This window comes from Xiphophorus hellerii, chromosome 9 (genome assembly GCF_003331165.1).
Source record: "Xiphophorus hellerii strain 12219 chromosome 9, Xiphophorus_hellerii-4.1, whole genome shotgun sequence".
Classification (NCBI taxonomy): domain Eukaryota; kingdom Metazoa; phylum Chordata; class Actinopteri; order Cyprinodontiformes; family Poeciliidae; genus Xiphophorus; species Xiphophorus hellerii.
In genome coordinates, this window is record NC_045680.1 from 20,021,028 (window position 1) to 20,041,735 (window position 20,708).

Consider the following 20,708-nt stretch of genomic DNA (forward strand, 5'->3'; position numbering starts at 1 on the left):
AGAGTTACGGCAGACATGATGGGGTGGATTTATGTACAGTTGATGCCAGAAGTTTACATTCACCAAATAAAAGACACTAAAGTCTTTTATTCTCATTTGAAATTAAATCAGACCAAGCTTCTCTTGTTTTGAGTTAGAATTACTCAAATTTACTAAATGCTACCACAACACAGAGAGAATAAAGTATTAGAGATTTATTTAATGCCAATACATTTCAATATTTGGCAGCATTGAATGTGAGCTACATGACTAATTGGGTCAAATGTTTTTGGTTTTCCTTAAGTGTCTCAATTGTTTGCTTGGTTCTAACTGAACTAAAACAAGGGAAGTTTGGCCTGATTTAACTTCAGGAAACAAAATGCATCCCTGTCGTTTTACTCTGTGTATATAAACTTCTGGTTTCCACTACATCCAATAAAGTGATGCACCAAATGCTTGTTTTAAATGTCAGTGGTGTTTTCTGTTGCCTTATGAGTTCACCTCGAAAAAGGAACTGTTCCAATCTTTTATTAAAAGGCAAAATTTAATACGAGGTTCATGTCGATGATGACAGGATGTGTATTTATTTTTTTCTCTCCCCTCCAAGTTACTTTTTGTGGGCTCTAGTGTCCCTCGTATGAAAGTAGGCTGACAGGAAGGGGGGGACATGCGGTAAACGTCGCCGGGTCCGGGAATCGAACCCGCGTCGCGTCGAGGACTCAAGGCCTCCAAACGTGGGTCGCGCTATCCCACTACGCCCCAGGATGTGTATTTCTAACTCAAAATGCAGTTGTAGTTTAATACATCAATGTTTCACCTGCCATGTTAAAGCCTCGTAATGGCATTACATTAAAAATAGAAGTAGTGACCTGTGGTGAGGTTCATAGCGAGTCTGCGCTGACACAGAGAGCGAGAAAGAAGTGGTTTCGAGTTGTACTTTAATGGTTTCTCCCTTTGCTGTGGAGCAAAGAAACGCTGGAGGGCAAAAAGACACTGATATATATATATATATATACATATATATATATATAGTTTTGAAGTAAATATTTGACCTTTAAAGCTTCTATCAGAACACGCTTTTATCCAGGGTTTGAGTTTTGTAACCAGAGTTTAGCGGGATCTTCCTGAGCTCCCTAAATTTGCATTTTCCACACTGGGAGTAAAAATCTTGTTTGCATTGATAACACTCGTTTTAACGTCTCGGGCAGGTGACGCAGCCCGGGTCACGTGTTGGACACGCACCTGTGTCAGGATGGGCTAATTGCTGTGGAGCGAAGAGACAACTGAGAGAGAGAGAGAGAGAGAGCGCGCACCCCCCCTCCATCACATCGGTTCTCACCCATGAGACAAATCTGCCTCCGAGCTGAGATATTCCCGTTGAAAGTTTGTAGAGCAGGTGTAATACACCTCTGTGTGTCCCCCCACGCCCACGCGTGCGCAGAGAGCGGATGCCAAGAGCGCGCAGTTTTGCGGTGAGCCCAGCAGTGCGTCTCTGCGAGTCAGTGAGCCTGCGCGGCTCGATGAGCAACAGCAGCAGCCACAGGAGGAGGAAGACGCACACACAGCTATCGTGGCTCAGAGCTGGTCCGGATGGCACCGAGTTCCCGCTGAACGCCAGCGGCAGACGGAACAAGTGGCGAGTCGGGGGGTGGGTGGGGGGTCTGTGCGTCAAACTCAAAGAAGTCGGGATGGACGGGAAGGGCACTCTGAAGATGTTCAGGAAGAAACCGCGGGAGCTCATCAAGACGCCGTCCATCTCAAAGAAGAGCCGAACAGGAAGCCCGGGGCCACAGAGCGGCGCGGCGTCTGTGAGTAGCGCATCACTTCTGGTTTCTCCCTTGTTAGTCTGTTGGTGTGTGTGTGTAGAGTCAGATAACCTTCATCTGGAGGGGACAGGCTGGACAGATCTCCAAACCAGAGGTGTTTCTATTTGTGTGAGAGTGGAGGGGCTTTTAACGCCTGCTCCCAGCTTTAAAAAAAAAAAAAAAAAAAAAATTCTGCTTTGCTGGCTGCATGGTGTGAGAAACTGTCAACTGCATGAAACTTCTTGAAGGCAATCATCAAAACGCAGCGTCATGAGGGCAAAATGCGCTCACTGGCACCCGATCCCACATTGGCTCATATCTGGTCAAGTGTTGCATAGGAGGTTCATCTCTTGCGGGTTTTCGTTCGTTCAGTTTTTTCGTGCGAGCCATTCTGCAGTGGCTCGGTGAGAGACTGCATTCAGAAGTGGATTGGAGCTGCAGCTAGATTGAGAAGAATGCTGAAACGTAGCAATAAAAACAGCTACAACCCTTACTCCACCACTCAGAGAGTTAAGAAAGCAGAGTCCAAAGGCAAGGACAAGCTGGACATACTGCCCAACAAGCACAGCATATGGCTTAAACAGGTAGGAGGCTACTTCTCTTCAACGCCATCCGGATACGTGCAATATTCTAGTTCCTTACGTCTGACCAAGATGTTTTTGGTCAGGTCAGAAATGTGTTTGACATTAACCCCTACATTTTTTTCAGTGTGTCTCGTTTGCACTTCATTTGGGGGAATTTCCAGTGTGGCCTCTCCAACCATCATGACATTCGACACTATGTGTCAAATTGCCACACCCGAGGCAGCTTGGAGTCAGGAAGTGTTGCACAACGCAGCTCAGGATCTTGTGAAAGGCTTCCTATGTGTGTTTACCAACAGCAGAGCTGCTGGTGCTAGCGGTGGCGGCGGAGGCCGTAGGGGCCATCGTAGGTCACTCCTCTCTGTAGGGAGCCTTAACGGTCTCTAGCCGTCGATCGTTTACTGAAGCGGCTCAGTGCTTTTTCTCTCCCGTTCCAAAAATTGATCAGAGCTACCGTTTCAGCTTACAAATGCATCGAGCTTTAAATGCGTATTTTGCTTCATTAAGAATCGGATGAATGTTGGTATACCAAGCTGAATTCAACCGAGTTACTTTTTGGATGGGTGAATTCACACCGCAGGCCTTCTCAGGGTACTTTTAAAGATGAACAGGTCTGGTTCATTTTCAGAAGTATAAGTATAAAAACAGATTTAACAATGCAGATGTAGACAGATTCAGATAAAGTTGGGCCCAAATTTAGTCACACACTTGATAAACTTAGAATCAAAATGATGATTATTTAACCAAGAAGTTTGTTTCGCGTTGAAAATGAGACGGAGATCTCCCAAAAGAAGAAAAGACGATGTTCAAAGGGTATCATTTTTTAAAAAAAGTCTGTTTTTCATTTCATTTAGACTGGCATGTTAAAATAGTTGTACTCTACTGTGTATGCTTTGCAAAAGTTTTTGCATTGCAGCTTAAAACCCTTCATATAACTGTGGAGCAACGTTTTGTACATTTCCACTAATATTTTGATGTTTTATCTTTGCTGATGAGCTCCAGGTCTCAGAGGTGGGAAGGCCTCCTTGCCATCACCCTAATCTTCTACCTTCATAGATTCAGATCAGATTCAATCAGAACTCTGGCTGAGTAACAATACTCCCAGTCAGAAGAAACGTATCTCTCAGATGTATTTTGTTCTATTTATTTTTTATTTAAAACTTAACTGACCAAGAAAAAGCAGCTTATTGTAGGAATTAATGAGTGGGATCGGTATTCCCTTTATGTTTTGATTTAAAAAAAAAATAATAATTTAAGGGCATTTCTTCCTCTTTTATCTGGTATAATCCTTTGAAAAACCACTGGAGTCGGTAGGACGAACCTCCAGTGGAAAACTTAAAATCTGCATTTCTTTCTCCCAGCTGTCCATTCTCTCGGAGCAGCCTCGGAAAGATGCGGGCGACGCCGCCCTCTCCTCCTCGCCCTGTTCCTCCACCTCCTCGTCGAGCTTCACCCCCACTGCAGCGGGGCTCCAGGATTTGTCCCTGTCCTGCCCGGGGACCCCGAGCCCCCAGCACGCCAAGCTGGCCGCCATGCAGGGGGTGGGCTGTCCGTCCCCCGTCCAGACCCTGAAGAGGCCCACCGCTCTGAGTCGACACGCCAGCGCCGCAGGTCAGCCTCAAGAACAACCTTCACTTCTACACAGTGTCTCATTAAAGTCATCACACCTGGCTGCTGAAGGCGTGGCCCTCTGTGTCAACAACTGGGTGGATGTGTGCGACTCTGGCGCTTCAACAGAGCATCCTAGTTCTTATAGGATGATTAGACTCTAAACGGAAAGCAACTTTGAAGGTTGATTATTCTTAAAGAAATCTTAACATTCAAAGCTCTTAAATTCGTTGTACCCCAAATCTCTCCTACACCTAACTGCACCTTTAAATTTGCTTTGTGTGTTCTGTATATTCTTCAATTACATCGTAATTCTGAGGGTAGTTTGTGTCCACTTTGAAGAGCTTTCTTGGAACCGTCTCTAAGGAGTTACTCTCTTGAGAACGTCTCAGAGGTGGAATATTCCAGGCAAAATTGATCGTCTTGTGTTTCCATGTCTCCCCAGGGTTCCCGCTGCCATCGTGGGTCCACACTAAAGGTCAGGGAAAGGGGGCCTTGAGCCCGTCCCCCCAGTCCGAAGTACCGGAGAGCACCGTGATCGAGGTGGAGGACATCCCAGCCCTGCTGAGGGACGTGGCGCGCTTCGCCGAGGCCGTGGACAAGCTCAAGGATGTCGTGCTGGCTGAGGGTAAGAGGCAGACCCCCGAGCAAAGAGAGAGAGGGGTCCAAACATTTTGGAGCTATTCTATTTGAGTTAACTTTGTATATCCGCTTCCTGTGCTGTAATCGGCATGAAATATTATAACATACTGCCTGTTTTCACGTCGGGGCAGACAAAATACATCTTTGTGTCATTGTGGAGACAGGTATGTTTGTTCTCACAGGGAGGGGGGAGTTCTCAAGCAGGACAATGCTGTTTTTGGTGACTTTATTCAACTTCTCACGAGCGATCTGTCAGAAGGCCCTCCTGTCGCTCTTACATCAGCCCAAACACGTGTGCTTTACGTGAGTGACAGCGGCGGCGGGCGGAGCCTCTGTGTGCAGCTTCCTCTCTCTTGAGTTGACGAGTGCGCTTCCGCTGCGCCCACAGACGCGACCGCGCTCTTGTCTCCTGCAGGAAGCCAGCTTCTTGTTTACTGCAGCCGTGTTCGTGCACTCTGTGCCCCTCCTGCACGATGCAGCCGAGCCTGAAATGGCCTGCGACGCAGCAGAGCCCACAGTGGACCGGCTTCCACAAGCAGAACTTCTCAGACTGTCGTCCAGCTTCCTCCATAATCTAGTTGCAACATATTTATTTATGGCAGATCCTGAAATATTTTCCCGTCTCCTGCTATCTTTTGTGAAGTCACGCTCTCCACCCATGTTGGCTTTCTAAACAGGAAGCCATGATGGATAACTCGAAGACAGAAAAGCCTCGTTGAACACTTCCTACTCTGATGGGTTGACCTACATCACCGTCACTCTGACTCTCATAATTCTGCTCCTGCTGTGAAGCTCTTTATTTTACTGTTATGGTGCCACTTTGTTTTGCTTTTTTTTAACTTTAGTTTTCACTTGCGATCAAGGTGACCTGCCTTCGTGAGCCACAGGAAGCAGATACAGCAGACTACCAGAGCTGAAGACTAATCTTGCAAATCTCGAAAAAGGGCCACATCCTCTGTGGCACCGCTGCAAAACTGTTCCCTTCTGGGTCACCTGGTTCTCCTCCACCATTGGCTAAATTCGACTGACAGACTGTGGGAGAAGGAAGGTTTCAGCTGCTGTCTTACCTCCTCCAGCTGCAGGCTGCGCTAGGTAGCGAAAAGACGATTGTAAGGAGAGGAAAAAACAACAAAAAGTGTGTGAAGAACACAATTAAGCAGGCTGTAGAGGCTTCACTGGGATCAAAGCTGACCTTTTGTTTACTTGACTGTCTCACACTGACTGTTCTTTGTTTTGTAACACCTTGTGACTAGGGAATTTGTCTGCTTTTTAGCCGAAAGGGAAATAAAGCGATTGCTGCCACTCAGCTGCCTCCTAAACATGCTGCCTTGGCTTTTTTGGTTGTGAAGCGAAGCTAGACGGCTGGATTTTTTTTTTTTGTACTGTCGAAATTCCCTCCAAACTATTCTTTTTTTTTTTTTTTCTTCTTCTCATTACAAAGCACTTTGAGCTGCCTTGTTGCTGAAAATGTGCTATATAAATTAAATGACCTTGACAATCACAAGCTTTAATGTACTTTATTAATACTGTATGCGAAGTGGAAGGAATTGATGCATCTTGAGAAAAAAACTCAAAATGATTTTCTTTGCATCCTGGATATGTAGCTCAACGTAATTTCTCCATCAACTTTGAGCAGCTTCCCTGTCCGCGTTAGAAAAAAGCAGCCCGCAGCATGAGGCTGCCACCATCATGTTTCACCAAGGGGGGCTGTGTGTTCAGGGTGATGTGCATTGCCACACTGTGGGTTTGCCTGTAGGCCACATAATATTTGGTCTCATCTGACCAGAGCAACTTCTTCCTCTTTGTCGTGTCCTCAACGTGAATTGTGGAAAACTTCTTGATGTTTTCGTCTTTCTGCTCTCTGATAAAGGCCAGACTTTTAACAGTTGTCATGTGGATGGATTCTCCCGGTAAGCGTCGGATTTAATACTCCTCCTTGTTGGGCCTTTCAGCCCAGCTGGAGATGATTGAAGAGAACGCTGTGAGATGTTTAAAGTTTGGGGTTTTGTTTTAAAACCTAACCCAGCTCTAAATTCTCCACAACTTTCTCTCTGACCCGTCTGTGGTGTTCCTTTTTCTTCATGTTTGTGCTCTAATTTTCTGTGAACGCTTCACAAAACAACTGAGGTTGAATCTTTTTGCTAAGTAGATAACCTCTGAAGAGAGTTGATTGAATTAAATTTTATTTCGGGATATCGTAGTGATGGAGGCTGAATAAAACTTAACGCTGCTTCTTTTTTTTTTTTCCATCAGATTTTTACTTATTTGACTATTGATACAATTCTCCAAAGTTTTTGACTTATAATGTGAGAAAATGTGAAACAGTTCAGTGGCTATAAATACTTGTATGGAGCATTTTGGCTTCCAGGCCAAACAAGAACAACCAAATTCAACAATTAATCACGTCCTAATTAGTCTGAGCAGTTTTGGAGCCTTTAACACATTTACAAATCACAATATGAGTAAAGCAGGTTTATTTAGTTATTTATACTAATCAGTTAATTCATGTCTTATTTCCTGTTGATCATGAGATTTTAGAGAAGCTCCAGGTCTATTTGCCTCTTGATGGCCCCATTTTCATACCAGAGTGCTGCTATTTTATCCCAACCTACTTTCATTTCCTAAACACAAGCCAACACACTTACCAGTATCAATTCATTTTTCTCGATAGCTGGGTACATACAGTGTGTATATATATATATATATATATGTATATATGTGTGTCTACTGGCGTGTAATATTGAATGCAACTGTATATTTTCCACCAATCTTGTATTGCATCTTGTTTTCAATAATTCTGATCCCTGTTTGGTTCGATTGACAGATTATAATCCCTGATCAGACTAGAATAACTGAGTTACCTCCTGCTGGCGAATATTATTCACATCCAATATTTCCTCACAGCAGAAAGTAAAAGTAGAAAATGGAATTGGAGTGGAACAGCCAGCACCTTATTTTTTTTTAGAGCTAAAAATATTTTAATATGGTTTTTCATTTTTCTTTTTTGTCTTCTTGGCTGAAGATTGGCCCATGAGGGGATTTCTTTTTTTGTAGAACGACGAGCTGAGAGGAGTGTGTGCACAATGAGGAAAACTTCTGTATCGGTTTTACCTTGAGTTGTTTTTGCAATCCTTCAAATCAAAATCCCAGTCAAAGAGAAAATGTCATTTAACGCTTTGCTAACTCGTACCAGAATGATTTTTTTTTTAAACCTCTTTCGGTTTAGAGTCTAAACATTTCCACATTAGTCTCAGCTAGACTAGTCACAACAAATTTTGCTGCACAGTAAATTGTCCTAGAAAGCAACTTTTAGTAATATTTGAAGCCATTGATAATGATATAAGAATACAAGTTTTCCCTGTCAAAGACAAACTAAACACTTGACCAGGAAGATACTTTAAATATCCAAAATAAAACACGGCAATCAAAAACGATAAATAATACGGAAATAAAACCCATACACAATCGAAACCATAAATAAAATGGATTATCAAGTCTCTGTAAACAAAACTGCACTTCAAAAAATATTCAGAATCCAATTATCAAACGCATTTTAATTTATCATGTGGATAATTGATGAAGTGCAAGAGGCTTGGTCTCGACGGCCAGAAGGAAATGTACTTTTATGATGAAGTTTAAGGAAGAAATTAAAGCTTCAGCAGCAGCTGGGTAATCTTGCGGCCTGACGAAGCTAAAACAATGTCTGTCCTATAGGACTGGTGTGGTGCTTGTCATTATCAGAGCTCTGCAGGACTTAATCGGTAATTCAGCGGCTTATAACACACAGGATGACAGGACAATGGTTTTTGCTCCCATTTAAAGATACGACCAACAGAAAATGAAGGGAACTAAAGGCTCTCTGCTGCAAAGTGGATATTTTTTCGTTTGTTGTGGAGGCAAACTTTTACAGTGGAAATAAAACCAATAATCCTCCTCCTTGCATCTCAGCGTTTTACGGTGTATATTTACATCATGGAGCAGCTCACCAGCAGCAATAATTAAGGCCTATACCAGATTTAATTACGTCTGAGAGCGGCTCCCGCAGAGATGCTGATTGTTTAACGGAAACATTCGCAATATGTGGCACCGTCTCTTTTTATTTTTTCTTTCTTTTTTTTTTTGCGGTCTTTTTATGCGCTCGTCTCACCCAGCTCTTCCTTTCACACAGGTAAGGAGAGCCAGCGGCCCGTGGCACACGAGTGTTTGGGAGAGGTGCTGCGAAACCTGCGTCAGGTCATCAACACGTACCCGCTGCTGAATACGGTGGAGATCCTCACTGCTGCTGGGAAGCTCATCTCCAAGGTCAAAGGTGAGGAGAAGGTGGAGGAGGGTTTCAATGTTCTGGGGGAAACTGCTGCAACCTGAACATCTGGACGTTGCTGCAGGGTTCCACTATGAGGCGTCCAACGAGACGGACAAGAAAGACTTTGAGAAGGCCATCGAGACCATTGCAGTCGCCTTCAGTAGCAAGTAAGTGCAGCAAGGTTATATTTAGCAGCTGTAAGTGAAGCTGGTGTTTGTTGCCGTTGGAGATAACGGTCTGGCTTCGTAACGGTGTCCACATGTATTTGACATACTCTAATGGTGTGTGTGTGTGCGTAGGTGTGTGTGTAGTAGTGAGCTGAGAGTCTGATGTTGGGAAGCAGAGAGAAGTGCTTGATGGTGACACATTTGCATGAGCCAAAGCTGAAAACAGGAAGTGGCTTGTTTTTTTTGTTTTTTTTTCTTTTGTTTCTTTTTTGTTTTTTTATCTACCGACACAAAACCAAAACTTGAAACTTCTGTTGACTACCTGAGAGCTAACGGCACAGATTGCACAGTCTGAAGCAACGAGACGGTGTGAGAATGATCACCGGAAATTAAATGCACAGGAGGAAAGCGGATCAAATCAACGATTTAAAAATGATTCGAGAAATAGTTTGTGTTTTTTTTTCATTTGCTAATTTTCTTAAAAGTAAACCGGTGAAAAGAGAGCGAAGTGTCTGTGCCGCTTCAGGGTTTAGACAGCCGTCGGTTTTAGGAGGAAGTGAGCTGGCAGAGACAGTTGAAATCTGCCTGACGTGTCTGTTTCCTCATTCCCTCCTCCGCTCTCCCTCCGACCGACCTTTCTGTCACAACAAAACAACTCGAACATGGAGTACTCGCTTTTGTGCTTTCGCTGTTTGTCCAACATGTTGCCAGACAAACCCCGGTTTCAAAGGAAACAAACTTATTGATTTCACAGAAAAATGATTGAACCTGATAGAGGTGACTTGGTTCAAAAGTTTTATCTTTGTCACTTCCTGTCTCTGCTGTACCTGCTAAAGGTTTCGCATTAGGCTCCGACCTCTTCCCTTTTTTCCTCTTCTAAAAGCGTAACTGTTCACAAAACCAACCTGACTAATGTCTGAGCCGTAGTTTCTACACCTCTGCTACAATGTGTTTAATATAATTTTTAATATCATTAAAAGTTGCTGTATTTAAATAACTCTTAAAGTTAATCTTGTATACATTAGCGCTATAATTACAGTTTAGGACTGAAACAATTGAATTAATTACCAACTAAATTAGTGATACATTAATCATTAACTGGAGTAAACAGTCTCAAAAATAGACTATTTGCTGAATGAGTAACACATTCAGAGCAGTAATTAGGCCAAAACTGTGCAAAAAATATATAAATTTTAGATTTAAGGGAAAACATTTTTTTTTGTGTAAATTTGCTCTTCGCAGAACTCCTGAAGTGGCATAGTTTTAGCTTCACTAAAACTCTGTTCACTCAAATTCTGTTCAATAAAATGTCCAGTTAGGCATCTTGTTATCTCATAGCTAGAGAAATTATTAATCAGTTAATCCAAAAATTAGCCCTACTACATTACATCCACCTGAAAGAGCAAAGCTTTTCATATGTTGATGTTAGACGTATTTTCTTAGCTGCAGATGCTTTGCTACAAACGATCAAGCATTCACTAAGCAATGCTCTTATTGCATTTCAGGTGATAAAGTGTTTATTTTCTCACATATTGAAAAAAAAAGACATTGAATTGTTTTGTATCTCTAATATTGTACTAAAACTTAAATGGTAACATGCAGAATGTGCCAATTTTTTCATCCGATTAATGGATTGAATAATTTTTCACTAAAATGACCGGTAGCTGCAGCCCTATTACATTTAACCCTAAAATGTAATTTCTGAGAATGAGTATTATTAAAAAAGAGACATTAATTTCTATTAAGGTGGAGCTATTGATAATTGATGAGTCGGACCATAACACTTTTGCATAATTTTAAAAAATGCTGTTTTTTTTTAAATTTATTTATTTATTTTTCATTTGTGGTGAGTCATAATAAAATTGGCAGAAGTAATCATTTTAAAACTCACTGAAATGCACCCGTTTCTTCCTCTCCAGTGTGTCCGAGCTTCTGATGGGGGAAGTGGACAGCAGCACGCTGCTCTCCCTGCTGCCCACAGAGAAAAGCAGAGTGAGTTTGAATCCATTACATCCTACATGCCAACTTAAACAGATTTACTACTGTTTCCAATGAAAATCATAATCTAGAAAGTTTCACCTCCAAATGTCTTGTGGTTTCAGTCGATGGAGAACTTGTACGCTGCAGCAGGTCAGGGAGTAGAAGGGGGACACTTCAGGAGTGACCTGCATGACAACGGTAGGTGATGAGCTCCTCCGCTCCGATTACTGCTAAAATTAACGTTGCGTAAAATCAACCCAAACCCCTATATAACAAGCTAAAAGCTCAATTTCTGGGCAGCAGACGCAATATTTCACAGTAACATGTCCTGGATGACACAGTGGGTTGTTGGTAAGAACTCCTAACTCGCCTCATTCACCTTTGACCTCCTTTTAATGTCTACCTGGGTGTATGGAGACATTGGACTTGAGGATAGGATCGATGGTAGAGATGGTTTGAACTTCCTCCTCTCTCAGCTCTTTGGTCCTGCTCTGCATCAATGAAGTCTCCTATAACTATTTAAAAAATAGATTATTCGGGTTTTTACCTCCATACTTTTCAAATTCTACTCAGTTCAACTTGTATTCATGCCGATGCATCTCCCAGTTCAGATTGGACCAGATTGAATCTGTTTTTAATGTTAAACAAACCCCAGAGGTTTTTTTAAATATATATCAGTCTTAGTAATATTAAGTATTTTTAAGTATATTCTTAAAAAAAACATGCTGTGAGGCAACAGTGGAAAGGAATGATTTCTTTCTAACTTGAAGAAACCTTCAAGTTAGTCATATGTCATATGAGCTTAAAATTTTTTAAAGTATTGTAAGAAAAAAAAGTACAACAAAAAAAACAAACACTGGAAACAACTAAAGTAAATGTTCAGCATTGAGACATTTAAAATCTTCTACCTGAGACCATTACAGGAACTACTGCAAACCTAGGCTTACCAGAAGGAGGCTCGAATCAAATCACAGTTGGTAGGAAAAACTGCTTTGTTTTGAGTTCGTCGACTGACGAAGGTTTGCGTGTCATTTCACAGGCCGAGTTGAGGAAGTGGATGTGATTCTCCAGCGCAGTGAGGGAGGTGTGGACTCAGCTCTGGTCTATGCCAAATCCATTTCTAAGTACATGAAGGATCTGATAACTTATGTGGAAAAGAGAACCACGTTGGGTAAGTGGAAAGCCTCAAGTTAAGGCTCTCAGAGGACAAATATCCTGCATGGAAATTTAAAGAACAGAAAATGTTTGTTTTTGTTGTTTTCTGGTTATCTAGAAGTCACAGTGGCTTGTGAAAGTATTTCACAGGAAACTTTACAATGGAGCACACATTACAACCACAACGTTCAATGTGTTTTCTGGGGGATTTTACATGACGGACAATTATGAAAGTGGAAGAAAAAGATTTTTATTTAGCTCCCTTTACTACGATGCTCTTAAAAAAAATTTCTCTTCAACCAGCTATCTTCAGCAGTTGCCCAACTAGTAAGTGTGCAAAACCTATGTGTATCTTATTCTAAATGCAGCTGAACGCAAATGCCTGACATATTTTTTCATTTTTAGTTGCTACTTTATAAATCTTGGTCAGATGTACTAAGTCTTAATTTTACTGTGAGTTACTGTAGATGTTTACGTTCAGGGAACACATCTCTGACGTAAAATTCTGATGCCACTATTTGCAAATTTTCTTCAGGCAACAAGTCATTGCTTGACGAAGGTCTTTACTGCAAGTTCTACTGTAATAAAGTGAAAAACAAGGAAAAAAAATCAGAAATATTTTAAGCAACTACTTTTTCAACCTCTTAAAAGTATCAAGCTCTGCTGCAAGTCTTAATCTGTCAGCACATAAGTACAACAAGAGTAGATTTGGTTTTGGCTGTTGCTTTTGCTTTTTATTCTTTATTAAAACATTAGCTGTACCACATTTACATCACTCGCTGTGAAGCAGTACGATTCTCTGTATAGTGTGGAATTAAGTCTCTAAACTTTTCAACAACCACAAGGGGGAGCTACAGTGCCAACAGGTTTTGCTGCTCTTGTGTTACAGAGGCGGAGTTCTCCAAAGGCCTTCAGAGATTATACCAGTCCTGCAAACACAGCATAACACACGTAAATCCCATTCTTCCTATTTCCAAATATCAAAAATTGCTATGAAAAAGTTCTGAGGGTATCGTTGAATCTTCTTTCACTGATATGAAGTGTTGTGTTTCTCCCTTCAGCCCCACATGCCCCTCTACTCCATCTACTCTCTCGCTCTGGAGCAGGACCAGGAGCAAAGCATAGGGCTGCAGCAGGCCAACACCACTCTGCACAGTCAGACTTTCATTCAGGTGTCTGCATCATAAACCCAGCTTCTGCACCTCTGACCTTTTTGCTCTCGATCCAACCCTTGACCTAACATTTGGCCTTCCCCACACAGCCGCTGCTGCAACGCAAGCAGGAGCACGAGAAGAAGCGGAAGGACATCAAGGAGCTCTGGATTCGAGCAAAGAGAAAACTGGTAGGACATTTTTTTTGTTTTGAATTGTACATGGCTGGTTCGGATTTCAACTTGCGATGGAAAATGACTTTTCTCGGTTAGCTGGAGTGCGAGGCAAACCTGCGAAAAGCCAAGCAAGCTTACATGGTTCGCTGCGAGGAGTACGAGAAGGCCAAAACGGCGGCCTGCAGAGCCGAAGAGGAGGGAGGAGGTTCTACTGCAAAGTCTGTGGAGAAGAAGAAGCGTGTTGAGGAAGAGGCTCGCAACAAGGTCTTCATGAGTATTCTTAATTGATTCATACCTACAACTACAACTACATGACAATAGACATCCGTCTGCCTACAGATGCACCTTGAGTATCTTTTTTGAGCTGCGCATTGTGATATACCTATTAGAGAAGCTAAAGCATAAACGTGTGTTTTTATATCTACACAGGCAGTCGAAGCGGAGGCCACCTATAGAACATGCATCGCAGATGCCACCACTCAGCAGCTGGAGCTGGAGCACACGAAGGTGACGGTGCTGCGGCAGCTTCAGGACGTCATCAAACAGAGCGACCAGACGCTCCGATCGGTCAGAACGCGCATAACCAGTCCAGAAGTGCCACCACCGCCGCCTCGTATCTGCTGTGGACGCTGAAGTGCGTTTACACTTTTGTCCTTCCTCCTGCAGGCCACCATCTCCTACTACCAGCTCATGCACATGCAGACCGTGGCGCTGCCCGTCCACTACCAGACCCTGTGTGAGAGCAGTAAGCTGTACGATCCCGGCCAGCAGTACGCAGCCCACGTACGAGACCTGCAGCTGCCCGAACAGCCTGGCGTCCACTACTCGTTTGAGACGTACTCCCCAACCAGCTCATCGTCCAGGTGAGGGATTCTCTCAGAGCAAACACCTCACACAAAACAAAAAAAAACCCTTAGAGGAGGGTGTCAAAGTCCTTCTCATTTCAAGAGCTAGTTGTGGCAGAATGTATTAATAAAACTACATATTGACAAAACTGTTTGAATTATATGGCTTTCGCTGTATTTGGGGAGTATTTCTGAAAATGTAGCATCTTTTCACGTTGATGTAATTTGAAACTATCCAAAAACAAGTAATTTGATTTGACAAAATAACAGTTGTTATATTGAAGTTCTCTTCATATGCCTGTGTTTCGAGGGCCACATAACCAGCTACGGCGGGCCGGATTTAGCCCCCAGACCTCGAGTTTGTTAACACATAGGAGACTGCTGAACATCACAACTGAGACCAGCCTCCCTGTTCATGCTAAAGGAAAACTTGTTGAGGGCAACAAGATTTTTTTTTTCTCCAACTAAAAGGATTTGAATTCAAATTCAGATTTTTCAGATTTCAGTTTCTTTGTCTTGCACATAAAAATCCCACTAAAACACATTAAAATCTGTGACGAAATCTGAAAAGGTGCAAGGAAAATCTTCAGATGTGTTGAACAGACATCCATATAAAATGCTAAACCAAATATAACAAATGATTTCAGCCACGGCCACAGACCAAGAAATGACAGTTTCAACACCGATCAACATACGAGCCAGACTGAAGGTCCCACCATCAGTGTGGATCCTACTGCTGCAGAGACGGAGGCTCAACGCAAGAGTAAGCAATGCCTTCCAAGAACCGTGGACATCGTTATTAAGGCTTTAAAGCTAAGCTGCTATTCCAATGTTTGCTTTTCCTCTCATTTTGTTGTTTTTCATTTTTCCAGGACAGGGACACAAATCCTGGGGTTCAACAGTGAGCAATGACAGTATGGTAGACACGGGGCTGGATTCTCCCACTGCCAGCACCAGTGAGTCACAAATTTGGTTTGGTGAACAGTTTGACAGCAAACTGAAGATTACCTCTTCACCGTGCCACTAACAAACCAATAAGCCCTTTGAAAGTTCATTTTCTGTGTACTGACTTATAAACATCTGGTTTTACAAAGGTTAAAGGCAAATTAAGTTTTAAAAAAATCTCACATTGAACCGTTAAATTTTTAGGTGACATTTCCAAAATGGCTCGAACGTCCTCGACTGGAACAATGTCGTCTGATGAGGAGACGGATGAGAAAGATGGAAACGTTTCATCGTTTGAAACTCCAAGTACGTTTTAGCACAGGATCGTCCTTCCGCTGCGCTTTCTGTGGCCGACTTCTCCTGTTCTGTGTGTGACGATGACGGTTCTGTGCAGATATTAACGGCATGGATCCAGACGTGGTGGTCTCCACCAGACCTTTCCGGAACATCGGCCTGTCCAAAGCGGCCCAGACCCACAAGCTGAGGAAGCTGAGGACTCCTGCCAAGTGTCGGGAATGTGACAGCTACGTTTACTTCCAGGGGGCCGAGTGCGAGGAAGTGAGTCCTTCATCAGGACTTTATTCATTTATTTTGCAAAAGCTCTGTACAATTATATTTTCTGAGGAGTTGTTCTTTTAGACTTTATTTTTCAAATCAACAAGGAAATCTATCTGTGTTGATTTCTCAAACCTTTTTGAGGAAAAGTAACAGTCTTTAATACATGCTTTTAACTTCTGTAAATTATGTATTTTTATAAAATGCTGACCTCAGTTCTTAAACTTTTTAACAGGAGACAAAAGGTGTTGAGGGGCCACACAATAAAATCCTTTTCATTGTCTTATAGATCAAGTTAATTAAATGTAATTTAAATATTAAATAAACGAATAGACATTATCATCATTGACGAGATAGATTTAAAGATATTAAAGACCTACCTTAATGCCAAATTTATATTTCAGTGCCAAAGTTATATTTACAACCTTCTGTTGTAAATTAATGATTAAAATTTTCAACGCATTTGATCGTTGAAAAATAAAGCATAATTAAAGATATGCCTCAGTTATTGTTTTACAAGGATTGTTTTCCCCACTGAGTAAATGGATTCAGTTTAAACATGAGCCATTTCTAAAATACTCAGACAATATTGTACAGCAGTGACAGCTACGTTTACTTTAATATTTTGCATACATCACCATCAGGCTCATGGTGGAGGGCTCTGAATGAGCCTCCGCATGCTTCCAGTTTTATCAATTATAACTAGAAGCACTTCTGGTTTTGTCTGCACTTCTTTTCATTGTGTGGCATCACGGTAAAAAAAAAAAAAACCCGAAAACTTTCAGGCTAATTTTCTATCCCCTCCCAGTGTTTCCTGTCGTGTCACAAGCGTTGCCTGGAGACCCTCGCCATCCAGTGTGGCCATAAGAAGCTGCAGGGCCGCCTGCAGCTGTTCGGCCGGGACTTCACCCAGGTGGCGAGCTGCGCCAGCGACGGCATCCCCTTCATCATCACAAAGTGCATCTCTGAGATCGAGAGGCGCGCCCTCAAGATGAAGGTGAGGAGGCTCCCAATCTCTCCGTTCAAGACATTTGGGCCGGTGTCAAAGTGTCGGCCGTGAACCGCTGCCTCCTCTTCGCAGGGCATCTACAGGGTGAACGGCGTGAAGACCCGCGTGGAGAAACTCTGTCAGGCCTTCGAAAACGGCAAGGAGCTGGTGGAGCTGTCTCAGTGCTCGCCGCATGACATCAGCAACGTCCTCAAGCTTTACCTCAGACAGGTACACGAAGCATCCGAGAAAAAGTACCCACACTTCATCACTTCTTCTAGTCTCTCAGTTTGATTGTGTTTACCAGAGGTAAAATGGTAAGACATTAGATTACTGAATATTTGAACTTGCCAAGTTTGATAGTTTTTACTTTTTATATCTTTCTGTATTAAATCATTGCGATTAAAATTTGTGTATATATTATTCCCCTGGATTGGCCAGAAGTTGGTCAAATTTTAAAAACGGATAATAAGGTGCCATTTTTAAACCTTTAAGCTAAACTAGGTTATAGATATGTTTTGCATAAATCTCAACTCTGGCTTAGATTCCAGTGCAGGAACCTCAAGAAACTGTTAAAACTGTGAGAGCTTGGCCCTCATTTTGCATGGTATTTGATTCCAGTCGTCCTCGTTTCCATGTTATCTGAATTCTGTGCATCTGTTTCCTGTTGCCTCCAGCTGCCGGAGCCCATCATGCCTTTCCGTCTGTACAACACACTGATGGGTCTGGCCAAGGAGAGTTTGCACAGCGAGGGAGACGCGCCCGAGGGAGAGGAGGCCGAATCGAGCAGCGCCAACCCAGTAGCGGTCCGGGGCCCCGAGCTGGTGGACCTGGGGCCCGACTCGGACCGGGAAGTCCTTGTTTTGGTGGACAGTCTGAAGGAGCTGGTGAAGGAGCTGCCCAAGCCCAACTCTGCTACGTTGCGGTACATCGTTCGCCACCTTCGAAGGTCAGCTGGCAACTAGGGCTTCTACTAATGATTATTTCTGTTCTCAATTAATCTATCGATTATTTTAATGATTAATCGGATAAAATTTGATTTGCACATCCTGCAGATTTGTCATTTTAGCCTTTTTTTTATACATTAAAAAAATGCAAATAAATAATTCAGTTCCTTTTTTTTTTCTTAAAATGAGAAGATGAACATTTTATTGCCTAAATGCAACAACATGGCATTCCTTTAGTGAACAGCAAGAAATACTTCAATACTTTTCAAGTTTTGTCCTTTCTGCTTGATTTTGACATCAATACAGTGTTGTAGGGTTAATATGTTTAATTTTTGGATTAAACACCTCTAATTGGATAACCAAAAGATGCCTAATAGATTTGTTGTGCAGAATTTGAACTAAAATATTTGAGGAGTTCTGGGTTTTTCCTCTTGAATGCAAAATGTATATATTTGTACAATTTTGGTTTAATTACTGTTGCTGTTCTTTCTGCAAATTGCATTTTTTTGAGTCTCTATACTCCAATTAACAATTAATCGATAAATCTGTTGACGATTTCAGTAATTGATTTATCACGATCAATTCGATTAATCATTTCAGCTCTAAATAAAACCACTAGTTTCCATACGGTCCCACTGACTAAGTTTCTGTTGATCCAGGATTGCAGAGCTGGAGGAGGACAACAAGATGAGCCCCAGCAACTTGGGTATTGTGTTCGGGCCCTCCCTGATGCGTCCCCGTCCCACCGGGGCCACGATATCCCTGTCCTCTCTGGTGGACTACCCTCACCAGGCCCGCATTGTGGAGGCCCTCATCGTCTTCTACTCGTCAATATTCCAGTCGAAAACCTCCCAGACCAACAAAATTGCGCGCTCCACATCTACATCCACGCAGCAGGTAGGTGCTGGGAAATATCTCTGCCAATACATAAATATTCATTAACCTAGAAATTTTTCTTTTCTCTTACTACAAACTTCCGACATCGTTCCTAATTGTAACATTAAAAATTTTAAGAGTGATGTCTCATAAAATTCCAGTTAAATACATTAGTTTGCTGTAACATGGCGAAATCTAAAATATGAAGCAGTTTTAAGATATTTTCCAACCAATCTATTGAATATAATAATGATATTGAAGCATATGTCAAACTCGAGGCCCACGGGCCAAATTCGGCCCACCAGAACTATTTCTGTGGCCCTCCAGGCACCAGGTGGCCACAGAAATACAACTTCCAGATAATAGTTGTGTTTAAATATTATTTTATCAGTCAAATTAGTTTCTCTTTGTATAAATTACTTGGCCTTTAAATATAATTTTTTCATAAAGGTACAATATTTTACCAGTTGATCAATTTCTGCCTCAGCTGGATCTTTGAGGACATTCATGGTGTGGCTGGAAATGAAAATGAGTTTGAATGATCAATTTTTATTTCCTTGCTCTAAGGAGCACAGAAAGTTGATCAACTTCACATCTGTAGTAAGCGTCAATTTTCCATTTGAAATGCACATAAGCATCTTTGTAAACAATATAAATATGGTTGGAAACCCTCCATAAAACCCAGGAACTGTTCAGTTGAAACTATTTTAAGATTGTCTCATGTGATGCAATGTGTTAAATGAAGATGAGCAAATCTCTCAAACATCCCCCGTCGCCTCACTCAATCAGGAAAGTGTTGGAGTTAAGATGGAAAGCACTGGAGATGGAGAAGAGGATGGAAGCAAAGACGACCAGAACAAGCCGGACTCGGACAGGCAGGAGGAGGGCTGCGGTGAATTTCTATATTAACTCAAATCTTTTGAAATCCTCTCTGAGTAAACAAGGTTTTTAAGTTTGGATGCTCGTTTCTAAACCAGGAAGTTCTTTGGGATCGCTGGGCTCCAGCGACCCGCTCCCCGACTCCGACTCGGAGCTGGACGAGGGTAGCCACAGCAGGCTGATGAAGCAGGAGAGCGTGGTGAGCACGGAGGACGAGCAGCTGAGCTACAGGGACAGCCTGGACCTGTCCGGCCACTCCGCCACCCACACCGACCCGGAACAGGACACAGAGCAGGATCAGGACATCCCCGACGGAGACGGAGAAGGAGAGCCCCCCGCTGTGCCGGAGAGCGCCCCGCCAGAGGAAGACGCAGCAGCAGCAGAGCAGGAAGTCACGGCCTCACTGGCTGAGCTCACCGTGAACCAGTCCAACAACAACAACAACCAGCTGAGCTCCCCCATAGCCAGCCTGTCGGGCGTCCCGCTGGCCTGCCTGTGCAGAAAGAATCTACCGCTGACGAGGAGGCGGGACACAGAGCCTGAGTTTGTCTGATTACAGGATTTTAAATTCAACCGACAGAGTTGGACGTCTGCAAGATACAAATAAATAAATGTGCTTTTATACATTAAAGTCAGTCGAGGATGTACGATGAGACTAAAATGAGTTTTTATTCCACTTTTGTAAAAGGTCATTAATCTGGCAGAGAAACTTCTGCACGCTTACTGCTCTTTGAATTAACCGTCACTTCAAGAAATTTGATTTCATGTACTTTTTTCCAGCATTTTTGTAGTTCTACAAGCTTAATGTGAATATCTGTCAGATAAGTTTGTAGTTAGTTCAACTACTGAACAGTTTCCTTTTTAAAGTGCTGTGAAATTTTTAACTTTAGCGATTTCTGACATGTTTTCCATCTGTCTCTGAATGTCTGACTTATTCTAATAAAAATTGATTTTTATTTTGAAATGTTCCTCATGTATTTCTGTTTAGCATTTTTCACCTAACAGAAAAAGGAACCAATGGAGAGCGGGAAGCGTGTAGTTTCAGCCCCCGTCATGATGTCACTAGTCTGGTTTTAGGGAGGGCATATAGAGGAAGTGTCTGTGAGAGACGAGGTTAAAAAAAAAA

The 20,708-nt window shown here is 42.5% G+C and overlaps 1 protein-coding gene across 3 annotated transcripts; it reads left to right on the top strand.

The window, feature by feature from the left end:
• The first annotated feature begins 1,478 nt into the window (after positions 1–1,478).
• Positions 1,479–20,546, top strand: arhgap45b (Rho GTPase activating protein 45b). Of its 3 annotated transcripts, none has more exons than XM_032571643.1 (24): positions 1,479–1,787; positions 3,727–3,976; positions 4,419–4,601; positions 8,784–8,924; positions 9,001–9,085; positions 11,005–11,077; positions 11,188–11,263; positions 12,105–12,236; positions 13,110–13,171; positions 13,282–13,392; positions 13,482–13,562; positions 13,644–13,811; positions 13,977–14,114; positions 14,214–14,410; positions 15,046–15,155; positions 15,265–15,348; positions 15,542–15,643; positions 15,732–15,895; positions 16,701–16,889; positions 16,974–17,111; positions 17,558–17,829; positions 18,487–18,724; positions 19,493–19,595; positions 19,681–20,546. In XM_032571643.1, the coding sequence occupies exons 1-24, from the start codon at positions 1,500–1,502 to the stop codon at positions 20,133–20,135; spliced, it is 3,840 nt and encodes a 1,279-aa protein (XP_032427534.1). In that variant the 5' UTR covers positions 1,479–1,499; the 3' UTR covers positions 20,136–20,546. The 3 variants fall into 3 exon arrangements, with proteins under 3 accessions (XP_032427534.1, XP_032427533.1, XP_032427535.1); XM_032571642.1 differs by having other exon boundaries at positions 1,485–1,787; positions 15,040–15,155; XM_032571644.1 differs by lacking the exon at positions 1,479–1,787 and adding an exon at positions 1,937–2,368 and having other exon boundaries at positions 15,040–15,155.
• Positions 20,547–20,708: the final 162 nt, after the last annotated feature.

Coding starts and splice junctions, on each gene's coding strand:
- arhgap45b (XM_032571642.1), top strand. CDS start 1,500: ATGAGCAACAGCAGCAGCCACAGGAGGAGGAAGACGCACACACAGCTA. Junction 1,788..3,726: donor CACAGAGCGGCGCGGCGTCT/GTGAGTAGCGCA, acceptor TCTTTCTCCCAG/CTGTCCATTCTCTCGGAGCA. Junction 13,172..13,281: donor GCAAACACAGCATAACACAC/GTAAATCCCATT, acceptor TTCTCCCTTCAG/CCCCACATGCCCCTCTACTC.